The following is a 25909-nucleotide window of genomic DNA, read 5'->3' on the forward strand; positions in this document are numbered from 1 at the left end:
AAACATCAACTTAGTGATAGACTCCAAATTTCATCTTTGGTATTGTAGACTTAGCCATCCATCTCTAGCTAGATTGCTAGTACTTTCTAAATCAATTCCAGAAGTTGTTTGTCTAAATAAAGATGTACATATGAACCATTGTTCTGTATGTCCTTTAGCAAAACAGAAAAGATTGTCATTTCATACTCATACCTATACTGCCACCTTTCGTTTTCATCTATTACATTGTGATATATGGGGGGCCTTCTCAGTTGCTACCCATGATAATTTTCGATACTTTCTTACAATAGTTGATGATCATTCTCGATTAACATGGGTATATTTTATGAAATTTAAATTAGATGTAAGGCCTATATTCATATCATTTTATAATTTAGTTCTTACACAATTCCAAACAAAAATTAAATGTGTAAGAACTGATAATGGTCCATAATTTAACATGCTAGAATTTTTCTCTTCAACAGGCATAGTTCATCAAAAATCTCGTGTGAAACACCACAACAAAATTCAATAGTTGAACGTAAACACTAACATCTTCTCAATGTAGCTAGGGCTTTTAAGGTTTCAATCAAATGTGCCCTTAAACTTCCAGGGTGAGTGTATACTTACAGCTACATATATAATCAATAGAATTCCTTCTTCCGTTTTAAATAATTTGTCACCTCATGAAGTTTTATATGGAACTCCTCCATCGTATACAAACTTAAAAGTTTTTGGTTCATTGTGTTATGCTTCAACTCTCACTCAAAATAGATCTAGGTTTGAACCTAGGGCTAGAAAATGTGTTTTTATTGGATATCCTTTTGGCACCCAAAAGGATACAAATTATTTGATATTGAGAAAAAATCCTTCCTCATTTCCAGAGATGTTATCTTTCATGAGATTCTGTTTCCTTTTTGTTCTGACCTTCAATCCCCTTCAGACACTTCTACCTCATCTCAAGTTGTCATACCTAAATACATATCTGGAACAATTTCCACTACAAATATACATCTTCCATATAATTCACAATCTGAAAGTCTTATTGCTTCTAACGATCCTTTGGACACTTTTTCACCAAATATTCCTACCAATACTACTTCTAACAATCCTTCAAACACTTCTTCACCTCAACTCAATATTCAAGATGAAATTCAATTTCCTTGTTTGAGAAAATCTACTCGACAACAAAAAGCTTTTGGATATTTGCAAAGTTATCATTGTAATGTAGCAGCTTCTACCTCTAACAACTCTCCTGGAGGTTCTGTAAGCTTCTAAAACTCCTTACAACATTTCTAATTTTGTTTCCTATTCCAAACTATTATCTTCTCATTGTGCATTCAGTGTCTCCATTTCATCTCAAGTAGAGCTTGAATTTTATCATCAGGCTATACATCATGCCCATTGGAGAGAAGCTATGTCTCTTGAAGTAGCTGCTCTAGAATCAAACAATACTTGGAAACTTACTCACCTTCCACCAAATAAAATCCATGTAGATTGTAAGTGGATTTATAAAATTAAATATAATGCTGATAGTTCCATTGAGAGGTATAAGCTAAAATTAGTAGCAAAAGGGTATACTCAAAATGAGGGTCTTGAATTTTTTTGAAACTTTTTCTTCTGTTGCTAAGATGGTGAAATAAGGTCTCTTTTGTCATTAGTTGCGATACATAGTTGGTATCTTACTCATCTTGATGTCAACAATGTGTTTTTATATGGATATTTAGATGAGGATGTTTACATGAAGTTACCACATGGGTATCTTCGAAGGGGGGACACTAGAGTGTGTAAATTGTAGAAGTCACTCTATGGCCTGAAACATGCATCTAGATAGTGAAATTCAAAATCCACAGCAGCCTTACTTCAACTTGGTTTTCAGCAGTCCAAGTCAGACAACTCCTTATTTACAAGGAAAGGAGGAAGTGTTTTTGTGGCTTTGTTGGTATATGTTGATGATATACTCCTAACTAGTAATGATATGTCAACTGTGGAGTCTACTAAAACTGCTCTCAATAATTAGTTTAAATTGAAGGATCTTGGACCTGTTAAATATTTTTTGGGTATGGAGGTTGCTAGAACAAAACGAGGCATTTCAATTTGTCAAATGAAGTATGCTTTAGAATTGTTAGATGGTGTTGGTTTACTTGGTTCTAAACCAGTAAACTTTCCTATGGATACTCATTCTAAACTCAGCAAGGATGATGGAGAATTATTGCAAGATGGTACAAGCTATGGAAGACTTATTGGCAAGCTGTTATACCTTACAACACAAGACAGACCAGATATCACTTTTTCTGTTCATCACTCAAGCCAGTTTCTAGATCAACCTCAAGTACCACACATGCAAGCTGCTTTAAGAGTTTTGAAATACATCAAAAAGGCTCCAGGCCAGGAACTTTTTTTCTCAGCATCCTCTTCCATTCACATAAAGGCATTTGCAGATTTAGATTGGGCAAGCTGCCCTGACCCAAGAAGATCAGTTTCTGGTTTTTGTGTGTTTATTGGAGACTCACTTGTCTCTTGAAAATCAAAGAAGCAAAAGACAGTCTCAAGGTCATCTACCAAAGCTGAGTACAAATCTATGGCATGTGCAATGTGTGAAATTACATGGATTCTTTCTCTACTTGCATATTTTCATCAAACACATTCTAAATCATCATCACTCTTTGTGATAATCAAGCTGCATTGCATATAGATGCTAATCCCATATTCCATGAAAGAACAAAGCATATAGAGTTGGATTGTCATCTTAAGGGAGAAAGTGCAAGCTGGAATAATTAAAACTCTGCATGTATCTTCAGCTCATCAAGTTGCAAACCTTTTAACCAAACCATTATGTTTCAATTCTTTCTTTTCCCTTTTGTCCAAGATGAATGTGCATAATACATACACATCATCTTGAGGAGGGACTATTAGAGAGTTAATTGAAGTAATTTTCAATTAAGTCTAAATCTGTAAGTAGTTAATTCTGTTACTGTGTTTCTACCTTTACAGCCTTAGTCATTTACTTGTATAAAGGCAGAGTGGTATGTAATCTGATATACACGTTGAATACAATCAAGAATCATAATCTTTTCAGTTGAGTTTCTTGCATCTTCCTTCTCGTTGCAACACATTGTTCATTGAAAGAACCACATAATTTAGAATATCCTTAAAAAGGGATATGCAAGTGCATTATCGGAGATCACAACACTTTCGATTCACACATAAATGAACCTGAGAACAAGGACGTAGTTTTTTTTATTTACATCTTATATGCTTGCAAAAATGCCAAGAAAATGTTGTGAGGATGATAATGGACGTGCCATGAATCCTGATGCCAAGCTCCAGGGGTTCGGTGCTCACGAGAGTATAAGCAATGAAATGCATAAATACAAATCATAACCATAACCAACAATTAAAACAAAAGAGGTGGATAAAAAAAGAGAGTCAACTGCTATGGCCATGACCATGATCAAAACGGGGAGATGAGAAGCCTGTGATGCAGACAACAATTAAGAATATGAAAGTGAGTCAGCAGCTCACATCGATGAGGTGCTCTTTGAGAGAGGAGAAACTGAGAAAGGGAAGGGAAAATATTTAATGTGGTTGGGGTGGCTAGGATCTCTATCGAAGATAGCGCAACTCAGAAACAGAGATGAGAGGGAGGGAGCAAAAAGATTAAAATATGAAATATGCTAGACAGCTCTAGGAGTACTTCTTCTGCATACAATACATTTTAATTATGGCCAATCGCTTTGGATTTGAATTTTGAGGAACCAAATTAACCTCTCACTACAAAATGAAGCCGGTTTATTGGTGTTTAGCATTTTTGTATGTACAGGTAAATTTACATTATTGCCGGCGATTATTTTTTGCACCAGCAAATAAAAATTTTGTTGACGTATACATTGTTACACCAACAATAACATATAAATAATCTTACATTTTTAGGAAATTTATGACCTATTATCAATATAATTCATCGGTTTTATAAAGAATTGATATAGGTTAAATATATAATATCTATTTATCTGTAAAATTAAGTTATTTTATTTTATTTTTTTAAGTACAAAAAATATTAAAGGTAATAGTACTATAGGAGAAATGCTATTAATTATAATCTGAAATTCTGAAAAAATACGAGTTAAACATGTACTACTCAATATGACTGTAGTTTAAATATATAATACTGGTATATTAATACATAGTACTCTTGATTTTTCTAAATAGTTACTATTTTCATTATTCACATATATATTGTAAAGCTTGGTATAGGAGTTTTTTCAAATCTTGGTTAGGAACTTTAGTCACCCTTAGCTTTATTTGTAATATGGTATTCTTTTATCGTAAGTGAGAATTATTAAAAAAATTGGAGTCTTGTCGCTTTCTAAAAAAAATGTATGTCACCATAATGTAAAACGTAATAGATACCACAACACAATGTTCCATTGAACATCGATTAATCAGCTTGATAACTTACAATGATTTTATTATGATTTTAAATTTATAAATTCTTATTACATCGATACATCATGCAGTAGGATGGTTTATTGGAGCTTTATTTAAGGAAGCAATACATGATAGATCATAGACATATTATCATCCCAAGAGGTTTGCATTGACAGAGTACTCATATTTAATTATAGCAATACTGGATCGACAAGAAATGAAGTGACACCCTCTGTCAATACTCCAATATTTGTATATGCATCTTCATTCTTGTAAAGAAGATCCATCACACATGCGAGATTGAGAATCTGCAAAAGGAGAGGCATTGGCACTTGAGTAGGTTTAAGGAGCTCCACATTCATATCTTTCCATGCATTCACAATCAGCCTCTGAAATTCTTCATGTACCTCTTGCTTTGACACACTATGTTGCTTCATATAGCATTCAATGCCTGAGACAACGTGACCTCTCCGTTGCTCAAACTGTAAAAAAATTTAATCCAAAAAATTTATTGGTTTCATATAATTTCAATATATGTATGTATATATATATTTCAATTAATTATAAGTACATCAGTGGAAACAATATCATCCATGAGCCTACTTATGATTGCTGCTACTTTAACCATCCTAGGGTGACTGAAGACCCAATCGAAGGCTTCCTTTATTACGATGTCTCCCATGCCAACAAAAGATAAGGTTGTAAGAGCGGAGTAACCACATGATACAAGTGCTTTATTCATATACTCCTCGAACGTGGGTGCATATTTTTCATTAAACCATTTGGCTTCAACAAAGTAGGCTTGAACTAGATTCTTCATCTGGTTATAATGTCATTAAAACAAGTGAAATTATTATGCCTATAAATCCCATTTGCTTGAAAAAAGATTGAGCCAAAGTGAATTAATTGATAGTGTACTAGACTTGTATGTATATACCTCTTCCTTTGCATGGTAAACGCACACTACAACAATTAACTTTATTTCCGGCGACTCAAGTCAGCCGCAAATACCAATATTTTCGCCGCAAATACATTTTAGCGGCTAAAAGTTGTTGCCCGCATTTCGCCACAATTTTTGAGCCGATAAAGATTTTTTCCGGCTATGCTAGCAATCACCAGAAATATTTTACTATTTGCGACGAGATTTAGTCGCCGGAAATAGTTTTAAAAATACGCCACAAATACCTATGGCAACCTCAATTCCACCGGGATTTTTTATTTTATTTTATTTTAAAAAAAAAATCAAATGAGCTTCTTTTCCTTCTTCATAGCAAATAAAATGTGCTTAAAAGTTAATTGAAATTTTATGAATTTCAATCTCAACAAGTAAAATATTTCTTGGCCAACAGTAAATTTTTTAGCAAATCAAATGCTAAACTGCTTATCTAAAATTTATATGCACTTCATTTTTGAAGTTTACAAAATTTATAGACGATAAGTACTACTGTTAAAGTTTGATAATATCATTAAAAAAAGCATAAGGCCCAAAAGAATCCGCCAAACTATTTCTTTCAATTGTATCTAAGGTACAAAATGCCTCATATTTCTTTCAATTGCAAAACTAAGACTATTTGATAAATCCGAGCCACTATTGTCACCATTTCCCCATTTGCTAAACCATAGGCAAATCCTTCTCATCCCGAAGCGTAAAACGAACCAGATGTACGAGAAAATTCAGGCAAATCCAGCAGCTCCACGACCATAAGCATTCCACAACCATGACCACAAACTACAGATAAGAAATATTAATCAAATAAGAGTCAGCAGAGATCCCTTTAAAACATTGATAGACCATGCAACAATCAAATCGTGCTTAAGAGATTATAAAAAAAAATCTAAATAAAACTAGAGTAGCATCAACCTAGAAGAAACAAGTATACAGCAGAACACCATAGCAACAAATTATTGTTGAAATCTCAAATAGCAGCACCCAACTTACTCACGCATAAAGAAGCCATTCACTTCATTCGTAGCATTGTAGGGATCAAAATAATGACATGATACTCCTCTAGCTCCTCTTTTGCCAAAAGAATCAGCAATTCTACTGACTTTTCAAAATACATGGTAAAACCAAATAGAAAAGAATGCCACAAAACTTATTATGTCCTCCCAAACATCCAGAATAGACAAATATAAGCCCCTTTTGAAGGTTAGCCAATTCACAATTAGTAAGGAATCAGTTAAAAATAAAACAATCATGATCTATTTAAGCAGTTATGTCCTCCAAAAATAAATGTTACCTAAATTATTAAGCATGCAAGTTACCTTACACGTCTGATCTTAGAGCGGCTGCAAATAGTATTGTGTACACAACCCAACAATACATACAATAAAAAATTAATTAATTTGGTTGAAACAATAGCTGTATCTACAATCAAAGGAAACTTGTACAAACAAACAATATTTTGTATAATTTTGTCAAATTTGGTTCATCACACATGACTTTTTTTAAGTTAGTTTTTTATTTTGTAATGACATGGAACCCAAATACTGTAGACACATCTTTTTTACACAAGAATTTGATAAATAATTGGCTTTTCAACAATGATAAATTATCATCTTTTTACTGATGAAACGTGAACTATATAAATTGTTTGCATCCAATGATTCAAACCTTTGACTTGGGGAGGATAACGATATTAGATGCATTATATTCGCATAAGTCCAAAAGAAAAATGTATTCACCCAGGACAAAGAAAAATAACTTCAAAATGCAAACATCTTTATAATTAGTCCATTTTAAGCAACTTGCAATCTCTTCAATAAACTACATGATCTCTGTCTAGTTAAAGATAGATGATCATAACCTACATGACAGAATTATCTCGTTTAACATTTTAAATAAACTGTGTACGTGTGTGGACACTCATGCATATATATATAGAGACCACAACGTCTAAACTAGCTGATGAGCCCGTTCATATTTATATATATATATAGCTAGCAGTTTGATCAACTACAGTAAACTAATTTGAAACTAATTAACTTAATTTGTCTGATTAGCACTAGTAGTAGTACTTAACACTGCCTAGCTCCCAAAGTCAACTGCTATATAACAAATTAGTCCTTTAACACCTAGCTATTATATATATCACATGATCGATCATGCATATATATACCTGCAGTACTAGTACTAGTTCTAAATTTGCATATATATATATATATATATATAATATTTGAGAGCTCCGAACGTACATACACTAAATATTAGTCCATCTTATGCATGCTTTATTTATATATACAAGAACAATGAAATTAATTCAAAATATCATGAGATCATGAGTTGTACTGTCGCTAGCTAGAAGCTGAAGAATCCCTACTTTTGATGATAGACTTCCTGCCAAGCTCTGGTGATAGACTTCCTGACAAATGGTTCATTTTCTGTGTGAAATGTAAAGGAAAAACAGAGTTTTTGAATGAACATTAGATGGCTATCTCATCAACTCTGAAGCATTTATGGAAATAATATTAGAATAAGATTAAAAGTTTAAGTTTTAGTAAAGTTAAATGACTTTCTTTAACTTTCTTTGTTTTCCAAGTCTACTTTCTTTGTAACTACTTTCAATTTTAGTAATTTTATAAATTTTGCATATGTTTACAGCAAGATAAAGTAGATGGAGAATAAATGAGTGTACAGTTGGAGAAGGAAAGGTTTGAGGTTCAAACCTGGGCTCAATGCAAGACAGGGGGGAGCAGATAGGAGTTGCTTCTCAAACCTCCCAAGGAAATGGTACACGCTTTGACTCCTCTGCTTTCATTACGAACCCAGCTTCAATAAAGAACTTGATGCTGTCAAGTGAAAGAAAAATGTGATCCTGAGCATAATACAAACTTACTGCTAAGATGTTGTCAATCTCATTATGTACCCTCCAGTTTAAACAATCCACCAACTGCAACATTATACAGAAATAACATGTCATATTAAAAGGATCTAGTAACGAAATGTTTGACAGTATGTGAAATACACACATCCCCTGTACCTAGCTTTCTCTTCTTGAGTCATCGACAGCAAATAAGTAGATAAATACTACTTACATAAATAAATGTAAGTAAAGAAAAATAAAGGAAAACCCAAACTTCCAACAGTAAAGAAGCACATTAAATAAATAAATAAAAGTCTTTCATAAAGCAAAAGAGGACAAAAAGGCTGAGCAGGGAACCGGGATCATCATCAACCCCATAGACCATAGTGCTCCTCTCTCAGGAACCGTCTGATTCCGTTTCATGTAAGCTTAAAGTATCTGCAATCTAGTGCTTTCGGAGATTCTCGTTTGGCATTGAGTTTGTTCCTTATTTAATTTGAGTTTTGTAGCTCTGCTTGGTTGCTGATAAAATTTCAAAAAATTAAAGGGAAACGAAACCTTGACAAGCCATCTAGGATGATGAATTAGACTAAATTACTGCTGTTTGAGCATGCATCTTTTAATGATCTTATTTTACTTTTCTCTAGGCCAACAATTTCCTTGAATATTTTTCTTCTTGTTTCTCGGAAGCAAACGGTGCATTCGCTATATCTGTTCTAGAAACTAAGATCTTCAAGTTGGGGGCTCCTTTTTTCTTACAATTACTTGGAAATGATATTGTTCAATGTTCAGGAATCGAGTTCGGGTTTCATGCCGTAGGTGAAGTTAGAGAAACTGACCGGTGTCGACGAGAAGACGACGGTGAGAAGACGGCGTCGGTGGCAACAATCGGCAATCCCCGTGAGAATGTTAAATCCAGAGAGAGAGAGAGAGAGAGAGAGGGGGGGAGAGGGAGGGAAGGAAAGTTAGGGGCGGGGTGAATAAATAAAAAACTAATTACAGCGACTAGTTTAAGCGTTAATAAGTCTAGTTTAGCGGCGAGTTATATTGAGGCAAACATTTGTCATTGTAATAACTTATTACAATGACCCACAGTCACGAAACTGCTTCATATTTGGCAATCCTATTTCCGGCGACTAAAACTCGCGGGAAAAGTATTTAATTCACCAGTTTTCCACAAAATTCCGAAAGTATGAGTTATTTCCGGCTAGATTAATGTCGCCGGAAATAAAAAAGCCCAATCTGCTCTTTTTTTTTGTAGTGGCAGTAGAACCTTCCTTCCTTGGACATCTCTTCCTCAATTTCTTCATAAACATCCAAGAGTGCTTTATAGATCAATTTCATGTATTGTGGGAGTTGGTCAATGCAGTTGATATCCCACCTGCAGGTATTTGTGAAATGAAAAAAAAATCAATCAACAATGTTTAGAGGCGCATCCTATTTGGCATTACCAATATATTGAGTGTTCTAAGTAGAATAAGCTGTATGTGCTATTAATTAAGTTTTAACCCTTTCAAAGGTTTTGTAACTCGATGGTTTTAAAACAAGTAGGTAATATTACTTATATACTAGTTTTTCACTCACCCTACCTTATCTATCCGATCTCCACAATTAATGTGATATCCCGTTTTTAAGTGTGTTTTTATTTAAGGGGTATTTTAATTTAATTAAAATATTGGTTCTTTTATTTTAAATTATTTTATTTTAATTGGATTTATTTAGTTGTGAAATTTATGTTGTAGAGCTTTTTTAATATTAATTATTGTTTTAAGTTTAATTGTTGTTTAATTTATTTTAGTTTATTTTTTTATTTAAAACTTTATTGTTTGTTTTTATAAGTTATTTATTATATTTTAGATAGATGTTGTGTTTAAATTATTTTATTTGATTTGTAACTTTTAAAATTGCTTTCGTTGGATCAGTTTTTGGACTCCAGAGGTGAGGATCGTACCTCATTTCTTTTCCTTCTTTTTTTCTTTTTCCCTTTTTTTCTTTTTCTCCTCTCTTTCTTTTCTTTTTCTTCTTTCTTTTTCTTTTTCTTCTTCTTCCCCTACACTCCTCTTCCCGCGCGACCAGCCCCCTCCCACTCCACGCCGTTTTCCTTCATCAGCCCAGACCCGCCACCGTGCGGTGCAACACCCCCCATCATTCGATTCCCCCCCGGCCAGTGATCACCTTCCTTAATTTTCAAACCACCTAGAGCCGTCGTGGGCTCCTCCAAGCCGCACAGTTTTTTCCCATTTTGCCACAGTCGTTCTACGTCCGGCCACCACCTTTTTACCTCTTCATCACCAACCTCTTGCCATCCTAAACCACCCATTTCTAGTTCCGATCCGTTACCGGAGCATCCTCCACTACCTCACTTTCCGTTTTGGGATTTTTGGCCTTCCACTGTAGTTTTCGCCGCCACCCACGGCCAACCCTCACTTCCACTAGTTTCATAAACACCTCTAAGTCATTCCCTATCAATCTAAACTCTTGGTTCATCTCCATTCGAAAGTGGGTATTTTACAACCCACAGCCACATTGCTTTTGCACTATTACATTGCTTTTCTTCCGCCTTTTGTAGCTTGTTGATCATCCGAAAATTATTATATAGCGCTGTAAGTATTTTTCAAAATTCTTTTTAGATTTAAATATATTTTTGCTTTAACAATAAATTGTAATTGGTTGGTTGTGCCGGACTGAGTTCGCGAAGTCGGGGGTCGGATAGATTTGAGGATGGAGTTAATTATGTTTGGTTGATGTTGATATTTGTTGGATATTTTGTGTCTTGATGTTTACATTGTATAGTGCATGCATGTTCATGTTTAAAAGGGAAAATTGGATTTTCATGTAATTGCATGCATGTACATGTGTTTGTAAAATGAAAACTGGATTTTCAAGCGAGAAATGATTATTGGTATATATGAACGATTGGATTGACTGCTTTGAGTCAGAGGCACGTGTAGGGATGGTGGTAGAGTCCCGCCTGCAATTCCCGCCTATGGTGCACGCGACATAGGGATGGTGGTAAGCAAAGATAGTGGTAGAGTCTCGCCTGTGATTTCCGCCTACGGTGCATGCGTAGGGATGGTGGTATACTCTCGCCTGCGATTCCCACCTACAGTGCTCTGATGGTTTGGTTAATTGGTCATTTTCTAGAAAATGACGAGATTGGTTTTTGGGCCATTATTTGGGATAATGGTGAGGATAAGTTTAAAGGAAATGTTTTAGGCCAAAATGAAATTTTTGACGTGCGTGAAAAATGTAGATTTTGGGACATATGCATATGGCATCATGTTCATGCATATTGTTGTGGCATGGATATATTTTTATCTTAAGGTTTGTTTGGTTTATTACGTACCTACGATACCATTTTTGGTACCGTAGATTTTTTATGTAGAGTTTGAGGAGGAGGAGGCTGAGCCCGAAGAGGCAGCTCTACCAAAGTTTTGTCTTAGAGTTGTTTTACGTTTAGAAATTATTCTACTTGCTTTTATGTTATATAAATTTGGATTTGAAACAATATTGAAACTTGTAATATTTTGTTATGCTTGTTTTAAGCGAATTTTGTATTTAAACAAAATTATGGTACTTAGTTATAAGACTTTTATTACCGCTGCGTTATTTTTATTGTATACATGCTGCTTGCACACACACATTCGGCACTTAGCGATAGGATACGTGACTCGTGTTGTCATCATCTTGACGTCTCAATTTTTACGTGTCCGTACGTAAGAATTGGAGGCGTCACAAGTAAGGATGGAATGACTTAACAGAGAAGGGAGGGTCAAATATGATCATATGTAAAAGGAAAATAATTTGTTCAGGTATAAGACGTACAAGTCTTGTGCAATCTATTTCTAAAATGGAGGATCTCACTACGAAAAAATGATTTCTTTCATAACTTTTATATGTCTGGTAGCTCTGCTCTATTTTTTTTTTTTTTAATAATTGTACTACAATTGCACTTCTTGAACTTGAATCCCACATTACTTTTAAATCCGGGCATCATGGACAAGGCGTGTTAAATTGGTCAATTAATTTTCTCACTTTCTTTAATGATCTTTTCCACTACTTGAAGTGATAACTCATTGTTTTCTTGGATCTGATTCCTACGTATTTTGAAAAACAAATGAAACAAATTGCACTTGGGATAGCGTCATGGGAGTAAAACCTTTTGTCAAATAAGGGACAACAACATATGATTATATTATCATTTTAAAATTTATAAATTTTTATTACATCGATACATCATACAGTAGGATGGTTTATTGAAATTTTATTATTTAAGGAAGCAACACATGAGAGATCATAGATATATTCTCATCCCAAGATCTTTGCATTAACAAAGACATAGCTCATTACAGCAACACTGGATCGACAAGCAATGAAGTGATACCATTTATCAATACTCCTCCAAGGTGTGTGTAGGCATCTTCATTCTTGTAAAGGAGATCCATTACACGTGCGAGATTGAGAACCCGCACAAGGAGAGGCATTGGCACTTGAGTAGGTTTAAGGAGCTCCTCATTCATATCCTTCCATGCATTCACAATTTGCCTATGAAATTCTTCATGTGCCTCTTGTTTTGACACACCATATTGCTTCATATAACATTCAACGCTCGAGACAACGTGGCCTCTCTGTTGCTCAAACTGCAAAAAAATGTAATCCAAAAATTTATTGTTTTGTATAATTCCAATATATATATTTAAACACACACACATATATATAAATTTGGAAACAGGCCAGGGGGACATGCTATCTATTAATTATAAGTACATCAGTGGAAACAATATCATCCATGAGCCTGTTTATGGTTTCTGCTGCTTTAAGCATCCTAGGGTGACTGAAGACCCAATCGAAGGCTTCCTTTGTTACGATGTCTCCCATGCCAACAAAAGATAAGGTTGTAAGAAGGGGGTAAGCACATGATATAAGTGCGTTATTCATATACTCCTCGAACGTGGGTACATATTTTTCATTGAACCATTTGGCTTCAACAAAGTAGGCTTCAACTTGATTCTTCATCTGGTTAAAACATTAAAGCAAACGAAATTATTATGCCTATAAATCCCATTTGCTTGAAAAAAGATTAAGCTAAAGTGAATTGATAGTGTCATAGACTTGTATGTATATACCCCTTCCTTTGCATAGTAAACGCGGTAGAACCTTCCTTCCTTGGACATCTCTTCCTCAAGTTCTTCATAAACACCCAAGAGTGCTTTATAGATCAATTTCATGTATTGGGGGAGTTGGTCAATGCAGTTGATATCCCACCTGAAGGTATTTGTAAAAAGAAAATAATCAATCAAACAATATTAAATCTTGACTTGATCAACACCAGAAAATTGAAGACACTCTCACTCCAAAGCAAGTGCCAAACCTTTTAACTGCGTCTGTAAAGAGCACGAGTTCTTCTAATGTACCATAGGCATCAAATGTATCATCTATGATTGATATCATGCAACTTATTTTGGTAAGAATCCTCCTAGCATGAGTGTATTGGGGTTCAAAGTACACTCCCAAAATCCAAAAGTACAACTCCACCACCCTATCTCGGGCAAATGATAATTCTGTTGCGAAGTCTAAATCTTTCCACCACCTAAGCATGCAAAACATTCAGCAGCAATCTCCTCCTTAGTTCTTGCATGCCTATAAGTACAAGATTAACACCAACATTATGGAGTGCGATAAGTAAGATGAACTTAATTACCTTGAGAGATGGGCAAGTTCCTTCTGGTGTTGTCCTTGCAGTATGTTAAAATCTAACTTAGCGAAGTTCAACAAAACCTCACTAAATGAACCACTTTCTTGGTAGATAGACAAGTAATGTCTCGCCTCTAACCGTGGCAAACACTTTCGAAGGGGTCGCTGTAAGGCACGACTTACTTGTACAGCAACAGAAAAATTTGAATCTACAATCACCATCGACTCAAGGCGAGCGGTAGTAAAATCAAGTGCCTCATCAAGTATATCTTCTCCATGCACTCTCATATGCGAAGCTTCATACAAAGCTAAAATGCCACGCACATCGTCAACAAGTGACTCCCTGAAGTTTCCCTTACTATCCTTAAACTTGTTGAAAACATCTGCACGCGTTACCACCCAACACATGATGTGACCCATTTGCATGTAGATTGTATGATAATAACGAGGTCAATGCATGCATACATACTTTAGCATAAGTACTATATCAGTTTGCACTTTGCAACTGTAGTTGAATTTCCTAAATAGTTATACAATTTATAGAGATAAGTTGTTGATGAATATGATGAACACAAGCAATTAAGAAAAAAGGACTAACCGCTTGGAATGTTATAACCTTGTTGTCTCAGTAATCGAAAGCGGAGAGCAACGGTGTAGAGGCCATGACCAGAGATTTCCAGTTCATCTTTATTGGAAGAATAGTACTTGTGAATTTGTTGTAATACAGAGTCAATCTCACTTTCAAAATGGTAAGATACGCCTAAGCGTTGTATCGCATCAATCAACTCAAGCTTTTGTGATGGTTTATCGATGGAAGCCATTAGCATTCTCCGCACTTCTTCCTTTAGCTCCTGGACTTGCTTCAAGTACCCATCGGTTTCCTACAAAAGCAAATGAATTTTGTGTGTTAAATTAAAATTATTTGTGTTAACAATAATATTACTTTAAGACCCAGACATTTGAATACAGAATTGAGAAATAATAAGGAAGTTATTCTGTAATCTGAGGTATCTTTCGTATATACCATGGAGTTAGCAAAAGATAGGAAACGATCTCCCCATATGCTAGGACGAAAATTTGCTTCTGGACGATTTACCACAGACTTTGAATTCTGGGTTTGAGTAGAAAGTAGTGATGAAACTGGAAGAGACATTCTGGGAAGTTAAGAGCAGGTCTTGGTGTAGATCGGATGGTGCAGGTTGCTTAACTGTTCTTGATCAAGCTAGGGCTGGGGTGATGAAAAAAGTTATGGACATGGTACGTACTTATAGCCGATTATTCAGCTTACAAGGCTGCATCATGCACGTGAGTCATATATCATTTATAATTACGCTTAGTACGGATATCATAAACCAATTTATAAGAGAGGGAACGGCTACTTTATAGACTAAAAATAAAAATTTATAATATTATTAAAAAATATTTTTTTTAATCACTAAGTAAAAAATAAATAAAAATTCCAACCATAGCCTCTAACAGAAGCCCCAGAAAAAAGAATAGCATTTTCTAAAAATAGTATATGTATATAGCATAATTAACTCTCTTAAATATGTTTCTATTTTTTGCTATAAAAGACAAACCTAATTAATACGTTTATCCTTATCTCCATCCATATTTTTAATTAAGCGGTCTGGTAACTTTTTAAAAGAAGAGTAGCTAGCACTCTGCACTTTGGTTCCAACCAGCTGTATAGTTTTGACTTTGAGAAAGAAAATAGGTAATGACGAATACATCTTAGGATGCTTCATTTTACAAATTTGAGTCTTTATTAAAAAATAATTTCACTTTTATCTAACTACCCATCGCAATAGATAAAGTGATAAAATAGTTGTTAATTAATTGTAAGTTAATCCTTTTTTAAAAATTATATTATCAAGTTGTTGCGTAAATACATACATATCATATAATTTGATTTAAAAGATAAATTTTAAATTTTAAATCTTATAAATCAAATCTTATCATTTAAGTTATGTAGATGATATGCTCCACATACTGACTTGATAATATAATAACAGTTAACTTTTTGAAAAAGAAAAATGATATGATAGCATTTATCTTATTTTATCTCAACATTCAGATACCATTCAAATACAAATATTTTTTAATTTTAGATTTTTTAATTTTTAAACTTTTTCTCTAATCATAATGTGACGCCCCCAAATCCCCACTCCCGAACACGGGAAAATCGAGACGTCCGGATGGTGACAACCCGGGTCACCATCCCATCGACGGGTGCCAAGTGTGTGCAAAGGCAACAAATGTGCACGAAAGAACCCGCAGCGGATAACGAAAGTCATAACTAAGTACCAGAATTTTTCTTAACGTAATACAAGCTGTTTAAAACGTATATAGATAAAATATTACAAAACACAAATACAGTTTTAAACAAATATAAAACATAGCATCAGCAGCCCGGCGGAGCTGCATCCTCGGGCTCAGCCTCCTCCTCTTCGTCCTCTAACTCTGCACCAAAAGCTACGGAACCAAGAATGGTACCGCAGGTAAGTAAAACCCAAACACTACCAGATAAAAACACATAAAACTCAAACAAGATGCATGAAACATGCCTAATGCACAAAGCCCATAAAACACCCGTTTTCCACACACGCCAAAAACCCATTTGGCCCAAAAACACGCCAAAAGTCCCATTTGGCCTCTCAAACCATTATCCAATTAACCGCGTGCACCATGACCTCCCCTAGGGATCATCCGCACACCCTGGCTCCAGTGCCACACCGCAGAGTACCACCACGCGTGTGACACCTAACAAGCGATGCCCAGTTCCGTGCCCCGCGCGTGCGTAACCAAGCATCCTCTAGCCCTCACCAGCTAAGGGCCACGGAGTCGGTGCGTAGGGCGATGCCAGGTTCCGCGCCCGACGCGTTCGTAGCCAAGCAACCCCTAGCCCCCGCTCCCGTCGTCTAGCGACAACTCAGGGGACATCACTCAGTTTATTCCGCTCCCGAGTGACCAGAGGAGCTCCACCGGGATAATAACCCATCCCGGCTTGAGCTCGTGATACACACGCACCCGTAAAACCACTCACGCCAATACACAGGCTTTTCACACAATTCCACAAACACACGTGCATGCACCATGCAATGCCATAACAATGCATAATAAAATAATCAAACAACGTAAAACAATTAAACAGACAACTCCGTCCTCCATCCATCCGACCCCCGAAACTCCTTGGACTCAATCCGGAATCAACAACCAACAACAATAAATAAATTGTATGAGCGATATATATTTAAATCTGAAAATAGGGTTTGGAAAATATTCACAGCGCTATATGGCAATTTTAGAAAACAAGCGGCGTTGCAAACGGCGGCGGAAAAGCAACGTCACAGTGAAAATTCACTGTGGCCGTGGGTTTGAAAAACCCACTTTTGAACGGGGACAAACTAGGACACGAGATCGATAGGGTATGGTCTAGGGATGGTTGTGAAGCTATTGGAAGTGATGAACGGCCGTGGGTGGCGGCGGAATCGCCGGAAAATGGCCGAAAAACCCAAATCGGAAACTAAGCTCGTAGGAGCTGTTCCGGTGGTCGTTGGAGGCCGGAAATGGGTGGGTTAGGACGGCAAGGAGTTGGTGATGAAGTGGTGAAGAAGTGGTGGCTGGAGGTGGAGCGACGGCGGCGGATCGGAGCAAAATCCGTGCGCCCTTCTTAGAGCTTTTCCGGCCAAACGGCCGGCCGGTTGGGGGTGGGCTTTGGAGGGGTGGTGCACCGGAGGGAGGGGAAGAAAATGGGACCGGTGGGGGGCCGAGTGGTGGCCGGACGGCGGTGGGCCGGTAGAGAGAAGGGGTTCGGCGTGAGGGAGAGGGAGGAGAGAGAGAGAGCTCGGGGGGGCCGATCGGGGAGAGAGAAGAGAGAAAAAAGAAAAAGAAAAAAGAAAGAAAAAGAAAGGAAAAAGAAAAGAAGAAGGAAAAAGAAAGAGGAAAAAGAAAAAGAAAGGAAAAAAAGAAAAGAGATGTAGGGAAAATAGGAGATCTAATCCTCATCCGGAAAACAAAACTAAACCGCCAAAAAGAGATTAAAAACCACAAAACAACTAAAAGAAATAAAACACAACATCAAATAAATTAAATTAAATTAAAAACCAATTTTAAAACGTAAATAAATTAAAATAATAAACTAGTATATTAATTAAATAAAAACAACCATTTAAGCGAAAATACACTTAAAAGCGGGTCATCACATCCTCCCCTCCTTAAAAACAATTTCGTCTTCGAAATTGCAAATCAACTACCAACTTAAAGCAAGCCACATAAACGCTCATAAACCAACTGAGATCAAGATTAAGACACATACCTTCCTTATTCGAACAAATACGGGTACTGCTCCCTCATGTCCGCTGCTCGCTCCCAAGAGAAGTCTTGTGTTAACGGATCTCCCCAAGCCACTTTAACCAAAGGTATCGTCTTGGACCTCAACTGTTGCTCCTTCCAATCCAAAATCTGCGACGGAACAACTTCGTAAGTGAGATCCGGTTGCAACTGAATACCTGCTGGGTCGACGAAACGTAGCTCTTGCTGTCCAAAGCTCTTCTTCAGGGATGATACGTGGAAGACATCATGAACATCCCCAAAATAATCTGGCAAAGCAACTCTATAGGCGACGGACCCTACTCTCTCCAGAATCTGAAAAGGGCCGACGTACCTCGGATCTAGTTTCCTCTTCTTATCAAAACGCTTAACACCTCTCATGGGAGAGACTTTAAGGTAAACCCAATCACCAACTTCAAAAGACAACTCTCTCCTCCGGGTGTCAGCGTAGCTTTTCTGGCGACTCTGAGCTGCCGCCATTTTGTCTCTGATGATCCGGACTTGGCTTTGCATTTCTTGAATTATTTCGGGTCCAATTACCCTACTCTCCCCAACTTCATCCCAACACAAGGGCGACCTACACTTTCTCCCATAAAGAGCTTCATAGGGGGCCATCTGAATGGTCGCATGGAAGCTGTTATTGTAGGCAAACTCAATGAGCGGCAAATGATTTTTCCAACTCCCTTGGAATTCCAGGACACATGCTCGTAACATGTCTTCCAAGGTCTGAATGGTGCGCTCTGACTGGCCGTCTGTCTGCGGGTGATAAGCAGTACTGAACTTCAACTTAGTACCCAAAGCTGCCTGCAAACTCTTCCAGAACTGCGACGTAAACCTCGGGTCTCGATCCGACACTATACTCTTTGGTACGCCGTGTAGTCGCACTATCTCTTTGACATACAAACGGGTCAACTTACCCAAAGAGTCGGTGTTATTAACAGGCAGAAAATGAGCACTCTTCGTTAACCGGTCCACAATCACCCAAACAGAATTCTTCCCACTAGGCGTTCTCGGCAAACCCACCACGAAGTCCATCGTGATATCATCCCATTTCCACTCAGGAATAGGGAGGGGTTGGAGCATACCTGCAGGTCTCTGATGCTCGGCCTTTACCTGACGGCACATGTGGCATTTCTCCACATATAAGGCAACGTCCTTCTTCATTCCATCCCACCAGTAATTTTTCTTCAAGTCTCGATACATCTTTGTACTGCCGGGATGAACTGAATAAGGGCCGCATGAGCTTCCGCCATGATCCGTTCTTTGAAATCTGAGTCCTTTGGGACCACTCTGCGATCTCGGAACCGAAGTATCCCATCACTATCCATGCTATAGTGCAACGGCCCTCGAGATTTTCGGACTCTTTTCCTGATGTTCAGCAGCTTCGGATCCTTTCTTTGGAGAGCTTTCAATTCTTCAAAATCAGTTACCCGAATATCAAGAACTGAAGACAAAATCTCTACTTGCTGCGAACTTTCTATAAGGAGCCTTCTCATCCCATAAAGCAACGAATCCATTTCTGACGGTTCGGCTTCATCTTCCAAATGTGACTTCCGGCTCAAAGCATCAGCAACTATATTAGCCTTCCCCGGATGGTACTTGATCTCACACTGATAGTCACTGATTAGCTCCAGCCATCTCCTCTGCCTCATATTCAGATTTTTCTGGGAAAACAAATGCTTCAAACTCTTATGATCAGTAAATACCTCGCAAGCTTCCCCATACAAGAAGTGCCGCCAGATCTTAAGGGCAAAAACAATCGCAGCTAATTATAGATCATGCGTCGGATAATTCTTTTCATGGTCCTTTAGCTGACGAGATGCATAGGCTACAACCCGTCCTTCCTGCATAAGGACACAACCCAAACCAAACTTAGACGCATCACTGAAGACTACGAATGGCTTATGCGGTTCTGGAAGTGCTAACACTGGTGCCGTTGTCAACCTGTTCTTCAATTCCTGGAAGCTTCTCTCACATTTTTCTGACCAAACAAATTCTGTATTCTTCCGAGTCAAAGCTGTGAGAGGTCCGGATAGGCGAGCAAAACCCTCTACAAATCTTCGGTAATAACCGGCGAGCCCCAAGAAACTCCTGACCTCGCGCACTGTTGTCGGGCGTTGTCATGACAATATGGCTTCTACCTTACTAGGATCAACTGCCACTCCGCCCCGGGAAATTACATGCCCAAGAAATTTAACTTCTTCCAACCAGAACTCACACTTGCTGAGCTTGGCGTATAGCTGGTGTTCTCTCAATCTTTCTAGTACCAGACTAAGATGATACACATGCTCTTCAACATCTCGGGAATAAATCAGTATATCATCAACAAATACTACCACAAAGGAATCCAGATAAGGTCGAAACACTCGATTCATCAAATCCATGAACGTTGCAGGGGCATTAGCTAACCCAAACGGCATCACCTTAAATTCATAATGCCCATACATCGACCTGAAAGCAGTTTTAGGCACATCTTGATCTCTGATTCTCAGCTGGTAGTATCCCGACCTCAGATCAATCTTAGAGAACACGGCTGCTCCTTGAAGCTGGTCAAACAAATCATCAATCCGCGGTAGTCAATGCACATACGGAGGGTTCCATCTTTCTTCTTAACAAATAAAACTGGTGCCCCCCACGGCGACGTACTAGGCTGAATAAATCCCTTCTCTACCAGTTCTTGCAACTGAGTCTTCAACTCTTTCAATTCAGTCGGTGCCATGCGATAAGGAGCTTTATGCACAGGAGCCGCTCCAGGTTCCAAGTCTATAACAAACTCCATCTCCCGAACGGGGGGTAGTCCGGGCAAGTCATCCACAAACACATCGGGGAATTCTTCCACAACTGGGATGTCTGCCAAAGACTTCTTCTCAGACGGCGTGGACACCATCTGCACCAAGAATGCATTCGCTCCCCATGCAATCTCTCGTTTTGCCTGAATCGCCGATATAATCATTGGCTTTTCTTTTAATCTACTCCCCGCAAATTCCAGACAATCACCATCTGGAAGCTGAAAGCTAATTATTCGACTTCTGTAATTAATACTCGCAGAATATCGGTATAGTCAATCCATCCCGAGGATGATATCAAAACCCAACAGCTTGAACACCACCAAATCAGCATCCAAGAATCTTCCCTCAAAATTTAACGGGCATCCCAAAGCAACCTTGGAACACCACACCATCTCACCATCGGGTAGAGCCACTACCATAGACTTCGACAACGGTTCCGTGACCAAGTTACACACCCGAGCAAACGTGGAAGACACAAACGATCGTGAGGCACCGGAATCAAACAAAGTACAAGCATAAAACTCATACAAACGGACTCTTCCTGAACCAAACACAACCCATGAAATCCAAAAAAAAACAACGAAGAAACCAAATGCACCAAAAATTAAATCCAACTTAAAAATTAAATTAATCCATACCTGTGATCACTCCAGCATCATGGGTCGCTGGTGCCTCATCATCCACCTCTCCGGGTGTGACAGCATAAACCCGAGCTTGCACTGCTTGTCTCGGGTTGGTTCTTCCACCGTGTCTACCTCCACGGCTTCCTTGAACTCTGACGGGGCAATCCCGAACAATATGTCCCACTTGGCCGCACCGATAACACTGGGGTCCGCTACTCGTCCGACACTCGCCCTCATGAGCTCTATTACAAGCTCCACAAACAGGCACACGTCCTCCCATGCGAACACTTGAGGATGCTTGAGGTCGAGTTTCGGTCCGCTGAACAAACTTCTGAGGCGAACCCGAGCTGCTTCCTTCACCAGAAAAACTCCGCCTCTTTTGCCCTGGAGGGGAGCCCATACTCAGATTATTTTCCCGCTCTATAAGGGTGGCCACATCCACTAACTCCTGAAAAGTGGATATCCGATGGCTGACCACCATACGGCGTATGTCATGACGCAGCCCCTCCTGGAAACGATCTGCTCGCATCTCCTCAGTGGCGACAAGGTGAGGAGCAAACCGCTCAAGTTCGATGAACCTCCGGGCGTACAGCTCCACTGTCGCGCCCCCTTGGACCAGATTGGAGAACTCTCTTGCCTTTTGCTTCCTTACCGATGCGGGAAAAAAGCGGTCATTGAACTCCTTCTTGAAACGCTGCCAGGTCACCGCAGCGAAAGATCCCAGTTCAGATTCCAACAGCACCCTCTTGGTATCCCACCAATCAGAAGCGGTACCTTGCAAGAGATAGCTGGCGTAAAGTACTTGCTGTGCCTCAGTGCACCCGCACACCTCAAAAGTCTTCTCCAGATCTTTGATCCATTTTCCAGCCTGAAGTGGATCCTCATTTCCAGTGAAGTGTGGAGTCCTATGCGCCAAGAAGCGCTCATAGGTGCATCCGGCTTGCACCATGCTACTGGACCCTGCTGGATACATCCAAGGCCCTCCCTGATATGGCCAGGGACCTCCTGGTTGTGGCCAATACCCTCCTTGTTGCGGACAAGGCTCTCCTGACGGTGGATAAGGCCCTCCTGATGGTGGACAAGGCCCTCCCGATGGTGGCCAAGGACCCCCTTGTGGTGGCCAAGGCCCTGCCTGTTGAGACCTCGCACTCTGTTGTATAAACTCCGTCATCTGCCGAATTGATTCGGCTATGGAGTCATCCCTGGAGGTATTGTCCCGTGGCTCCTGAGTATTTTTCCTTGGTCTCCCTGGTCTCCCCATATTCCTGTCACAACACCACTCTTGACCCTCCTTTAAGAAAACAAATAAAACCATCATAAAACCAACAAAAACAAAAACAGCACTACACAGCAAGAAACAAAAGAAACCAGCATGCCAAAACATAACTATATAAAATAAAAACAAGCAAACAAGCCCAAACAAATAAAACAAATAAAACAACTATACTTAACATAATTTTCAAAACACAACTTTAAAAACATTCTGGTACTACCTACGGGACATGTGGTTTTACCCAGAGCCAAACCGCTCTGATACCACCTGTGACGCCCCCAAATCCCCACGCCCGAACACGGGGAAATCGAGACGTCCGGATGGTGACAACCCGGGTCATCATCCCATCAACGGGTGCCAAGTGTGTGCAAAGGCAACAAATGTGCACGAAAGAACCCGCAGCGGATAACGAAAGTCATAACTAAGTACCAGAATTTTTCTTAACGTAATACAAGCTGTTTAAAACGTATATAGATAAAATATTACAAAACACAAATACAGTTTTAAACAAATATAAAACATAGCATCAGCAGTCCGGCGAAGCCGCATCCTCGGGCTCAGCCTCCTCCTCTTCGTCCTCTAACTCTGCACCAAAAGCTACGGAACCAAGAATGGTACCGCAGGTAATTAAAACCCAAACACTACCAGATAAAAACATATAAAACTCAAACAAGATGCATGAAACATGCCCAATGCACAAAGCCCATAAAACACCCGTTTTCCACACACACCAAAAACTCATTTGGCCCAAAAACACGTCAAAAGTCCCATTTGACCTCTCAAACCATTATCCAATTAACCGCGTGCACCATGACCTCCCCTAGGGATCATCCGCACACCCTGGCTCCAGTGCCACACCGCAGAGTACCACCACGCGTGTGACACCTAACAAGCGATGCCCAGTTCCGCGCCCCGCGCGTGCGTAGCCAAGCATCCTCTAGCCCTCACCAGCGAAGGGCCACGGAGTCGGTGCGTAGGGCGATGCCCGGTTCCGCGCCCGGCGCGTTCGTAGCCAAGCAACCCCTAGCCCCCGCTCCCGTCGTCTAGCGACAACTCAGGGGACATCACTCAGTTTATTCCGCTCCCGAGTGACCAGAGGAGCTCCACCGGGATAATAACCCATCCCGGCTTGGGCTCGTGATACACACGCATCCGTAAAACCACTCACGCCAATACACAGGCTTTTCACACAATTCCACAAACACACGTGCATGCACCATGCAATGCCATAACAATGCATAATAAAATAATCAAATAACGTAAAACAATTAAACAGACAACTCCGTCCTCCATCCATCCGACCCCCGAAACTCCTCGGACTCAGTCCGGAATCAACAACCAACAACAATAAATAAATTGTATGAGCGATATATATTTAAATCTAAAAATAGGGTTTGGAAAATACTCACAGCGCTATATGGCAATTTTAGAAAACAAGCGGCGTTGCAAACGGTGGCGGAAAAGCAACGTCACAGTGAAAATTCACTGTGGCCGTGGGTTTGAAAAACCCACTTTTGAACGGGGACAAACTAGGACACGAGATCGATAGGGTATGGTCTAGGGATGGTTGTGAAGCTATTGGAAGTGATGAACGGCCGTGGGTGGCGGCGGAATCGCCGGAAAATGGCCGAAAAACCCAAATCGGAAACTAAGCTCGTAGGAGCTGTTCCGGTGGTCGTTGGAGGCCAAAAATGGGTGGGTTAGGACGGCAAGGAGTCGGTGATGAAGTGGTGAAGAAGTGGTGGCCGGAGGTGGAGCGACGGCGGCGGATCGGAGCAAAATCCGTGCGCCCTTCTTGGAGCTTTTCTGGCCAAACGGCTGGCAGGTTGGGGGTGGGCTTTGGAGGGGTGGTGCACCGGAGGGAGGGGAAGAAAATGGGACCGGTGGGGGGCCGAGTGGTGGCCGGACGGCGGTGGGCCGGTAGAGAGAAGGGGTTCGGCGTGAGGGAGAGGGAGGAGAGAGAGAGCTCGGGGGGGCCGATCGGGGAGAGAGAAGAGAGAAAAAAGAAAAAGAAAAAAGAAAGAAAAAGAAAGGAAAAAGAAAAGAAGAAGGAAAAAGAAAGAGGAAAAAGAAAAAGAAAGGAAAAAAAAGAAAAGAGATGTAGGGAAAAGAGGAGATCTAATCCTCATCCGGAAAACAAAACTAAACCGCCAAAAAGAGATTAAAAACCACAAAACAACTAAAAGAAATAAAACACAACATCAAATAAATTAAATTAAATTAAAAACCAATTTTAAAACGCAAATAAATTAAAATAATAAACTAGTATATTAATTAAATAAAAACAACCATTTAAGCGAAAATACACTTAAAAGCGGGTCATCACACATAACCTAATCATTACAATTTTTCTAAACTTTCAAACAAAATATAAAAAATAATTCACTTTTTTCAAATCTCAAAATAAAAATAATATTAAAAAAATTATATTCTAACCATCTTTTAATTTTATAATTTTTTATTTAACTTTTTCTCTCTCATTTTTTAAAATCCTATAAATATTTTAATTCAAACTATTTCATTGCTATCCTTATAAATTATCTCACTATTATTCATAAATTTTTCATTTATCTGTATAACCAAACGAGGCTGGGTATTAAAAAATAATTTTTTTTCATGTACTTTGAACCGTTATTAGGACAATATTTTTTAATTAAAGTGAATCTTTTTTTAATATAAAATTGTAGCTAAGTTGTAGAGTTGCTTTTAAAATGGGAAATGATATTCCTCACGAGAAAGAAGTCACCGATTTCTATTTTATTTTATTTTATTATTTAGAAAGTGTATTTAAATGAATTTATGAATATTTTTTAGATGTTTAAAAGAATTTAAAAAATACAAAATAAAAAAATGCATTCCACTTCTCAATAGAGTTCTCGAAGCAACTCTAGATAGTTATAGCACCATCCTTGAAAAATATACCAACCGCTCCGTACCCAAACGACTTGATCAACCGACACACAGCTAGCCCTGTGAATTAAGCAA

The 25909-nt window shown here is 38.8% G+C and overlaps 3 protein-coding genes and 1 long non-coding RNA gene across 4 annotated transcripts; 1 reads left to right on the forward strand and 3 right to left on the reverse strand.

The window, feature by feature from the left end:
* The first annotated feature begins 2041 nt into the window (after positions 1-2041).
* On the forward strand, positions 2042-2503 carry LOC122289398 (uncharacterized mitochondrial protein AtMg00240-like). Its single transcript, XM_043096370.1, has one exon. It carries the CDS (start codon positions 2042-2044, stop codon positions 2501-2503), a length of 462 nt encoding a protein of 153 aa, XP_042952304.1.
* Positions 2504-4601: 2098 nt separating this feature from the next.
* On the reverse strand, positions 4602-5230 carry LOC122289399 (sesquiterpene synthase-like). Its single transcript, XM_043096371.1, has 2 exons — positions 4982-5230; positions 4602-4892 (listed from the first exon to the last, which is right to left on the reverse strand). Exons 1-2 carry the CDS (start codon positions 5228-5230, stop codon positions 4602-4604), a joined length of 540 nt encoding a protein of 179 aa, XP_042952305.1.
* Positions 5231-5932: 702 nt separating this feature from the next.
* On the reverse strand, positions 5933-6488 carry LOC122289848. The gene is made up of 2 exons (XR_006236240.1): positions 6350-6488; positions 5933-6139 (listed from the first exon to the last, which is right to left on the reverse strand). It is a non-coding gene; the product is annotated as an uncharacterized LOC122289848 (long non-coding RNA).
* Positions 6489-12953: 6465 nt separating this feature from the next.
* Positions 12954-15060, reverse strand: LOC122289401 ((-)-germacrene D synthase-like). Its single transcript, XM_043096372.1, has 5 exons — positions 14932-15060; positions 14506-14788; positions 13915-14290; positions 13585-13803; positions 12954-13478 (listed from the first exon to the last, which is right to left on the reverse strand). Exons 1-5 carry the CDS (start codon positions 15058-15060, stop codon positions 13226-13228), a joined length of 1260 nt encoding a protein of 419 aa, XP_042952306.1. The 3' UTR covers positions 12954-13225.
* Positions 15061-25909: the final 10849 nt, after the last annotated feature.

This window comes from Carya illinoinensis, chromosome 12 (assembly GCF_018687715.1).
Source record: "Carya illinoinensis cultivar Pawnee chromosome 12, C.illinoinensisPawnee_v1, whole genome shotgun sequence".
NCBI lineage: Eukaryota > Viridiplantae > Streptophyta > Magnoliopsida > Fagales > Juglandaceae > Carya > Carya illinoinensis.